Source organism: Oculina patagonica, chromosome 11 (assembly GCF_052425735.1).
Source record: "Oculina patagonica isolate OP01 chromosome 11, crgOcupat, whole genome shotgun sequence".
NCBI classification, from domain to species: Eukaryota; Metazoa; Cnidaria; class Anthozoa; order Scleractinia; family Oculinidae; genus Oculina; species Oculina patagonica.
The window spans coordinates 5,235,269-5,245,066 of NC_135768.1; the positions used below are offsets into that span (position 1 = coordinate 5,235,269).

The 9,798-nt window shown below is 39.9% G+C and overlaps 1 protein-coding gene across 1 annotated transcript; it reads left to right on the forward strand.

Annotated features, from left to right (window-relative positions):
• The first annotated feature begins 511 nt into the window (after positions 1-511).
• LOC144630770 (uncharacterized) lies at positions 512-8,654 on the forward strand. The gene is made up of 7 exons (XM_078489138.1): positions 512-532; positions 1,482-1,832; positions 3,396-3,633; positions 4,985-5,292; positions 5,488-5,577; positions 6,611-6,833; positions 8,410-8,654. Exons 1-7 carry the CDS (start codon positions 512-514, stop codon positions 8,652-8,654), a joined length of 1,476 nt encoding a protein of 491 aa, XP_078345264.1.
• Positions 8,655-9,798: the final 1,144 nt, after the last annotated feature.

The following is a 9,798-nucleotide window of genomic DNA, read 5'->3' on the forward strand; positions in this document are numbered from 1 at the left end:
GCAGTGTTGCCAAGTGGTTTGAAACTCAGGTACAGCTGCGTATCATCCGCAAAACAATGAGGAAGATAACGTTCTACTATCTTAAACAGCTTGGACACATATATAATGAATAACAGAGGGCCTAAGCATGAGCCTTGAGGTACTCCGCAGTTCAAGTCAAAAGGACGAGAAAGAACCGCATGTACAGAGACGCGCTGACTTCTATCAGACAAGTACGATCTAAACCAATTTAGAACAGTCCCACGTATGCCAACCTCGTCAGATAGCCTCTCTAAAAGTAGTTGATGATCAACGGTGTCAAAGGCAGCACTCAGATCCAACAAAATTAACAATGTGACGTGTTGAGAATTCATCTTTAACAAAATATCGCTCATCATCTTGATAAGTGCAGTTTCAGTGCTATGGAATTGCCTGTAGGAAGATTAAAGCACGGGAAAGATAGCATTTGAAACCATGTGATCGTAAACTTTAATAAAAACGACTTTTTATCTCCGCCAGTTGCTTCAACGATATGAGGAATAAGAGTCCAATTGTAACTGAAAAATTTAGATGTTAGCTAGTTCGGGCGGTTTATTCCCGGGTTTATTGTTTACATGCAGAAATAGCTGAACACGGAAAAAGAAACAATCGATCAATCACCTTACAAAACCAGTTATCCTCGAGCTCATGCATTTGACTAATTTCCTTGTCTTTCGCAGCAAAACCTGTTTTCCTCAATCCTCACAATTTAACCCAACCTTGCCAAAACCGGTTTGCCCAACACCCAATGGACCTATATATTATGCTGTTATTGGTTATTTCGGTTGTTAATCTAATTATTCTCACTCCCAAGGGAAATACAATGCCATGAAAACAACTAGGGATGCCCTTAGGCATCCCCAAAAACTTACCCCACCGAAAATGTAATACAATTTAACGCTAAATGTAATAAGCTGACCAACCGTAAATGTAATACAATGAAACCTCAAATGTAAGATTTAGGAACTAATACAATAAAAAAGACTGATAATACTAGAAAAAGACTTCAGACCTGTTTTGACTACCTGCATTTCCAATTAAATTACATAATATTAACATGCTTAATTACCAGCCGAAATATTATATTAATGTCCGTGTTCTTGAAATAGACCAAAACTTAATTTTTCCAATATTATTATTTTGCCTAACCTCCAAAAATCAAAAGATATTTTTCAACGCATGGGAACTCTATCACTTTGAATTTCGGTCTGCTCTCGATGAGCAGCAAGATGACAATCTTGAAGTGAACTGAAGTGTGGAGAGTTTAACATCATTTGTTTTAGCAAATCTTTATCTGTTAGTTTGTTGTTTTCGATTCTTGTGTCATTTAAAATTTTTCAGAGTTTAGTGGCTCATAGCTACCTTGATTTTGTTTTGTCGTTGTTGTGGTTGTTTTTTCCGTCTTTGTTTGTTTGTATAGTTTTATACTTAACCTGTTTTGGTTTTCCTTGTTTTTCCCTCAGTCGATTCGGCAGCTAGAGAAGCAATTGTCCTCTATACTTGTGAAGCTCAAACAAATGTTACAAGGTGCTAACGACCAAGCAAAATTCAATGCAGATGACCTCTTAGCAGTACTCCAGGGTATTACAGGGTATATTGGAGGCTTAAACGACAAAGACCCATTTACTTTCATTGACGCAGCTGTGAGTCTAGCTCAATCAAAGTCTGGTAAACAGTGCCTAGGATTCCTTCATTTAAATCTGAGCAGCATAAAGAAATGGATGACATTTGGCAAAAATTATAAGCCTCTTCTCGATTCCGGTGATTTAGATTTTGACAAGATGGATGTCGCTTCCGTACCTGAAATTATGCAGGTAATGACCTCACAAGGATCTTATTGCTCGAAGAGTAGGTAACGTTGGCCAGCCACCAGATGAGGACAATCCTAGCAAGTGAAATAGTTGGTTTTGTTAACACATTTATCTGTTGTATAATTTTTCAACTATTGGATAGCGATTTTTACCCTTAGAAAAACGAGCCTATTTGTCTTCTAAAAGAACTTCAAATGAAAGGTTAAGTCTATTAAGGTCGCGCAGGACCCATGCTATCATTAGAATGAATATATATTTTAAGGGTATGCACGAACTGCGACGACTGAAGCCGACAGCAAACGAAATATTCATAGGATTGCTTGTTTTTAAAGTTCTTTGTACAATTAATTACCAGCAATAGTTCTCAGCTTTCTGCCCCGTGAGCTGAAACATGGCAAATTATAATAATTTAATTCACAGCTTTGAATATATCAGACGTTGTTGTAAACATTGACACGGAAGGTCTTCGGAAGCCTCAAGACCTGCAATTTTGTGTCCAAGTTTTCTCCGCCGATATAGAATTTCAATAGTTGATATTTAGAGGAACATAAACCTGGTGTACTTTATTGTGAATGACAAGAGCGAATTTTAAAATTCCCTTCTCAAAATGAAGATAGCACGTTTCAAGGTTTAGATTTCACGTTTTTACTCTCTTAGAAGCCATTAACTTTTAGCAGTTTTTGAAATCGAAAATTTCGTTCTTGTTATAACACAAAAGAGGTTATCATTTATCACTAGGTTATATAATCATTTAATTTGGTGCGCTGTTCTAGCTGAAAACTTGGACACTAAACCGTATTATCTGCAGTTAAACATTTAAGGGCTTGTAACATCACAGTCAACGGTCATCTCTCAGTATTAGAACAATCATGATGTAATTCCATCATCCCCGAATATCTTTGTTAAATTTTAGAGGAATCGATGTTCAAAATGTAGCGAATTAAAGCTCAACAAGATAGCACTCCGTCGAGAAATTTGGCTAATGAATTTATTAATGAGCAAGGGTCCTGCGCGACCTTAAGAGACACTAGGAATAAACAAATAAGGAATTTTAAATCGATTTTTTAGCGTGATGTATCGCGACCTTCGCTTTAGATATCACAATTTCAGTCACCTCGTGGTCAGTTCAACCGTTCAACGAAGTTCGGTGAAGTGAGGGTAAAAGTTTCGCCCCTTCCACCTCCCCTGGTAGCGGTCCATCACTGCTGTATCCTACATTCGACGCGCCAATTACCCTGGCAGGCGCGGGTATCCTCCCATAACTTAGCTTCCCGTGTCAGGGCAATTGTATGCAGTGAAAATGTTTTACTAATTATACAAAACAGTTAGAGTGTTTTACTAATATTTATCAAAACATTAAAAAACAGGTTAGAGTGTTTCTAAGTTTAATAACACAATTGTGCAGCCTTATATCAAACAAAAAAACGAATCGCTTTCATATTTTGTTTAAAAAAAGTTGAACAGAACACAATGGCAACCACTTTTGCAAAAGGTCTATGAAAATATTTAAATTAATTAATTGTTAATTTTTTTTAAATATTATTAATTTATCTTTTTTACGTTTAGGCCAATCTAGAGATAAATAAACAGGGGCTAGCCAAAGGATTGGTGTGTCTCTTGGATGTTGCCTCCAGACCTAAAGACATAGCGGAGTTTAAACAAGTGATGGAGTCTTTCTTTATCGCCGGTGCAGCACGTATTGACCTGATAGCAAATGTTATGGACCTCGATAATGATATCGAAGGATACAGCTTTGATATCGAGCTCTTAAAAGAAACCCAAAAGAAAATAGTGGATATTAAAGGTATAGCTTAGACATTTAATTGAAATTATCAAACCCAAAGCTTGTTGGAAAAATATCAGGATCCAAGTAATACGTTTCTACAATAAATGGTTCCTTCTTCCTTTTTATTATTTAATGAAAAATTATGTTTAAGAGTTATTTTACGATATATTTTCTGATGCGTAAAACCTCATTCTCGTCATCATCAGTTCTTTAAGGCTGTTCTCAAATGATCGCCCCGATCGTTTCTATCGCATCTATCGTTTGCAACAACTAAGACAATTGTAGGCGATAGAAGCGGTCAGGGTTTCTCATATGATTGTCCCGATCGCCTGGTATGAGCGAAGATCTAGGAAATACAATCGTTTTAGCCCCAGATCCAGCACAATGACAACCTTCGTTGAAAGAGCAAAACTTGTGGCCTCCTATCTTCTCAACTCCCGCCTTGTGAACACCCCGCTATTACGTACACTCCCTATTACGGACAAAATACAGATCCCTGGCGAAAGAGGTTTGACTGGAAATGACTCCTGCATGCTATTATAATTACACACTATTGCTAAAACAGACACTACAAGACACCCCGAGCGTGTCCGCTCTAACGAGAGTTGACTGTATTGCATTTTTACGGCGAAGAAGGTAAAGAGAAGCAAGAAGGATAGAACACGGGTGATCCAAGGGATCGTGATCGCCCTATGAAATTGCCGCAGTCATTAACGTTCGTCTGTGTATTGTTCTAATATAATTACTCCGGTAGCAAGAAATCGTTTTGAAGTAACACAAGCGATAGAAACGATCGGGCGATCATATGACAATCAGCCTTTGTACACCCGGTGGTTTATGAAGAGCATACATAAGTTTTTTCCATTCCTGTCGGTCCATTGCAAGCTGCGAGGCAAACCCTCATTTAAACATTTTTAGCCTAAAATTCTGCTTCTGCAATCGTTCTCCAGGTGAATTTGAAACAGCCTTAAGCTCTTTTCCTTTTACTTTGTGTCTACCTGAGAGCGACTTTATTTGTAGTTGTGGTTTCCAGTGCCATTTTCTTCTTTTAACGTGTCCTCGTATCCTCCGGCTCTGTCAAATCGAAGAGCTCACTGAACTTCTTGGCCAAAACATTAAATAAAAACACCAATGATAAACCGAAAATAATAATCAAGTATTGTAAAGATTGCCGAGGTAGATTTAAAATTATACATTACGTATGACAAAGTTAAAAAAAATCAGATAACCATCGCACCTTCCAGAGCGTGGCTTTCCTATGGTGACACGTTTCTAAAAGAATTCTGTTACGGTAAATACCTTCATTTTTGGTTACTATTTATAAAATAATGGGTGATATTCTCATTTCACATTAAAGGTGTTCCTATAGAACTTCGTCTGGTGTTTGTGGACGAACTTCTCAGCACTTACAGAGAACTAGATCGATCATTCATGAGAAACACTGATGAACTGCACAAAGCCTATAAGTTCCGTACATTATGGCCACTGCGCAAATCCGACGAGTTCCGTAAACTTTCGGAATTGGAAAGACGTCCTGGGCAATCCTACGGCCAGGAGCAGTTGAAAGTTCTTCAAACAATTAAAGGCGATAAACGTATAGCTGAGACTTGTTTAAATACTACCACTTACAGTCGTAACATCAAGAGATGGCGATTTAATAAGGAAAATGACACGTTGGTGAGTTTAGCTTTTGCTTTAGCTTTAAGCCCGGACCAAACGAGAATGAGAGTTAGTAATAAATCTTATTGAGCACACTGACTCCATTCCAAATTGTATGTTTTACATAATGGTCAAGAAACTATGCCTAAAAGTATGAGCAGTAACCTTTCCTACAAGACCTTTATTATTCTTTTCTTTGTTTCCGCTTTTTAGATGTTTGAACAACTCGCAAAAGGTTACACCATATTCAGCCTTAACATTGAAAAGAGTTGTAAAAAGTGTTACAACATGCGACTGATAAAGGTAAGGCTAGCGAGAATTTATGGAAAATCGAAACTGTAATTGCTCTATTTGGCAGCTTCCCTTTTGTCTGTTTTAAGCCTCTCCCCCCTCGCCCGCCTTAATGAGCCTAGCTCCTTCTTCTGGGCGACCCCCTCTTACCTAGATGGCAGATCACGACCGTTCAATTACAATAAAACAATGTAGCTCCACGTTCTTAAAATCATTTTCTCTCTTTTTACTATTTGTGAAATGCGTTTTTTATTCACATTCTTTCGTGAAGATTTTATCAAATCAGAAGTCAACTGGAAGCTATCCTCGGCGCCTGATTGGATAATGACTGCTCGGAAGAATGTGCGTTAATTTTAGTGGTCATACTTTCGGGCTCTTTTTTTTTCAGTCTCTCCAGTTGCTTAATAGAGCTTAATTATAAGCCATAAATCAAGAAATTGGCCGTATGAACAAGATAGTTCTTTAGGATTTGCATTGAACTATATTGCTCTCAGTGCCCGCCTATTTTCCTCACAATATTTATCTATATTTTCGTATTAAACGCCTCCCTCGCCCTTCACCCCCTCCCCTTTCAAAATGTCTTAAAAGGAAATATGAATCCCCGTATGTAACACTGTTAACGCCCGGCCAAACGCATGCAACATTTTACCCCCAACATATCCCAACATTGTAGCACACAGCATTTTGAAATCATTTGTCCACTCTGTTGCAACATGTTGGATGATGTTGGACCAAGTTTGAAATTTTGGATGTTGCATGATGTTGTACTCGTTTGGCCAGGTTCGTGCAACATTGTTGCGCCGGAGCATGCGCACTAGTTCGGTTTGCGCCATCCAACATACTGCAACATATTGCAACAGGAAGGGGGGGGGGGCAAACGAGTGCAACATGTTGGGCACAACAATGCTGGGATATGTTGCGTTAAAATGCTGCGTGCGTTTGACTAGCCCTTTACGGTTAGTTTATTTTGAGCCACAAGAAATTTGTATTAAAGAGGTAGTTTCTGTGGCTTGACAATAAATTAGATGAACCTTTATTCTTTTAGATTTACATTGAGTTATATGGTTTTGAAAGTCAGCCTGCCAATGTTTCGGACAATATTCATCTACAAATCCGCCATCTTAGTAGTTCTTACTTTCGCGCGGGAGACAACACCATCAAGCAGTACCGTCAGCATGTGGGCTCATACAGGAAAATCAAGTTTGACCGGTTTAATATAACTAACGAGGAGACGTGCAATAGGAAAAAGGAAGCTGGACTGGACAAAAGTAATAAGCTAAGAAATACGTTTTTATGTTTTATACTCTTACAGCCTGCTTATGAGATAATGTCTCCACACACGAGGACAAGACGCACGAACACGTAGTAGCAACAAAATTGTGTGTTGTTCACACCGAGGGGATATATAGCAGGGACGTGTAGCAGTAACCAAATGAAAAATATGTAAACACACAATTACTATAGTGGTAACGTGTAATTTTTGACACGTACAACACGAATTCCTGCAACATTGGCTGCGGTCACATCAACGACGCATCTTTGGAGACCCAGGGGCAGTTAGTGAGGGCGAAAGAAACGCGAAAACTCGGGCAAAAAAGCGCCAAACTGCGCGCAAGAAAATTCGGCATATAAAAGTTGGAGCGACTGAAAGTACCCCTGGGGAAAGAGTCTTACCAGGCCAGTTCCAAAAAGCTCTCTGAATGCTGCCTCCCGATTGGGCAGAAAAATCTTTTGTATTTCCTTTGTATTATTCTGCCCAATCGGTGGCCAGCCAGGCGCTCTGACCTAGTGGTGAATTTTTACTACTAGCCACCTCCACTTCGGTGAATAGTTGTTTATTATTCTGTATTGTTTTGGATCACCGAGGCGTAAATTTTCTAACTACATAGTAAGAGTGAGCAGAGAAGCTATCACATTACCGAAATTGCTAACTACAGTTATTCTCGTCTTTACAATTGTTAGTTGCCTAGATGTGACCGAAGCCATTTTTCCCTGCTTCATGTTGCACGAAGTTCAACGAGTTTATATCCGTGCAACATGTCAAAGGGACAAACAGCTTCAAAGTTCGTGTTGCGCGTGCCAAAAATAATCAGCACACATGAGGGGACCTGTCGCTGCGACATGTCCCTGAAACTTGTCCACGTGTGCGGAGACTTTAAGACGGAATCAACAAGTAAGTCAATTTGTATTTATTTCAGTTGGACAAAACTCGAGCTGAGTACCAGAATAATTTAAATCCTATTGCATGCGAAATTAACTACCCTTAATAAAAGGTAAAGATGTAAGCGATTATCCGTGATAACACTTTCAACAATTTCATTGTATAACTTGAAAGTTCACAAGCTATAGGCAAAATCTCACGTGTAGCCATTTTGTAAAATCGTCTCTAAACGATTCAGTGGAACATTGAAATTTGTTTCGATGCTTGAGGTCGTTAGAAAATAGTTCTTTTAAAAAGATATTTTAGTAGTAACACAAAAGCTTGTAATATTGGTGTAAATGATTTTGGCACATTTTTTTGTCCAATAGCGAAGCGCGCGAGTGACGTCACGACAGACAAGACTCAGACAAACAAACCGAAATGGTGTGCGATTTTCCCAAAACACTTTCTAAGGCAGCCGGTATTCCAAAAACACTTTCATGAAACGAAAACTTTGCCTACACTCCTTCTTTTTCTCTCAGAACAAGTTGATTTTTCTAGCCTCGACACTAGCGGTTATATTCATTTGCATTCTATTTTTAGACCTAGCGCGCTTCGCTATAACTACTCGACGTCCTGGCGGATTCCATCTTAATACGTCACTGTTAAGAAAATTATTTCTATTTATCATTTTTATTTTTCAGAGTGCCCCTTCCTTTGCTTGCCTGAGGATGACTCTCGCTGGCAGCCAATGTGTAACCATCCGCTAAATGCGGGCGGAAGTTCCAGCCAAGAGAGCATGTTGGGAATGGAAGAATGTAAAAGTCCGTTTGGTACTTATGAGCTAAAGATACCTGTGGATAAAAACCTCACGTGTGACAGCAGTGGAGTGGTAAACACCAACTGCAAAGATCTCGATGTGAGTTATAAGTTACATAATCAACCTTAATACTTAATATTACTGGGGGCTAAACAAGTTAATATTACTTAATATTACTTAATATTACTGGGGGCTAAACAAGTTGACAACGAAGACCAAGATGGCAGTGTACAACGCCTGCGTCATCAGCACACTGCTATACGACAGCGAGACATGGATCACATATGCCAGGCAAGAAAGGCGCCTGGACACCTTCCACATGAGAAGCCTCCGCCGCATCATGGGAACATCGTGGCAAGACAAGGTGCCCAACACTGACGTCCTGTCTCGCGCAGGTCTGCCCAGCATATTCACACTGCTCAGACAGCGCAGACTCCGCTGGCTAGACCACGTCCACCGCATGCCAGATGGCCGCATCCCAAAAGACCTCCTGTACGGAGAGCTGGCCTGTGGCAAAAGACCCATTGGGCGTCCACAGCTGCGATACCGCGACGTCGTGAAGCGCGACATGAAGGCTGTAGACATCAACACAGAGTCCTGGGAGAGCCTAGCAGCCAACCGGTTCAAGTGGAGAGAAGCTTTGACCAAACACCTCAAATCAGTTGAGGAGAAGCTGACACAAGCCGCCACGGAGAGACGGGTTCGCAGAAAACAAAGCGACAGACCAGAGACAGAGCACAGATGCAGTCTCTGTAACAAAGACTGTCATTCCCGATCGGCCTCTTCAGCCACAGACGCCGGTGCCCCAGCCAAGCAGACAACTAGGATGCTACCCATTGTCAACCTTGACCGACGGATGCCTATTATTATTATTAAACAAAACCGCACGGTTAATCTGTTTTTACCCTCGGACGTACAAGCAAATGCATACCCCCACCGTCGTACAAGGGGGGGGGGGGGGATGGAATCACTCCCCGTAGTTTAGAATAGTATCTATTAAGGCACAGCGAAAATATTCTATACTATTTAGAAAGTTCGTAGCATATACTACAAGCTGACGCAATTTTTGTTGGTTGTTACGCCATATGACGTCATTAGGGCCGTCATCTTAGATCTGTCAGAAGATAACGGAACTTGATGTAAATCAAGCCAGAATACTCATGCAATGTTAAAATAAACAAATCGTACAATTCTGTTTTAAAGACAGAAAAATGTTAAAAATGACGATTTTTGGCCAGACCTGCTTATAATTTTGAAATTGCCATAGTATCAT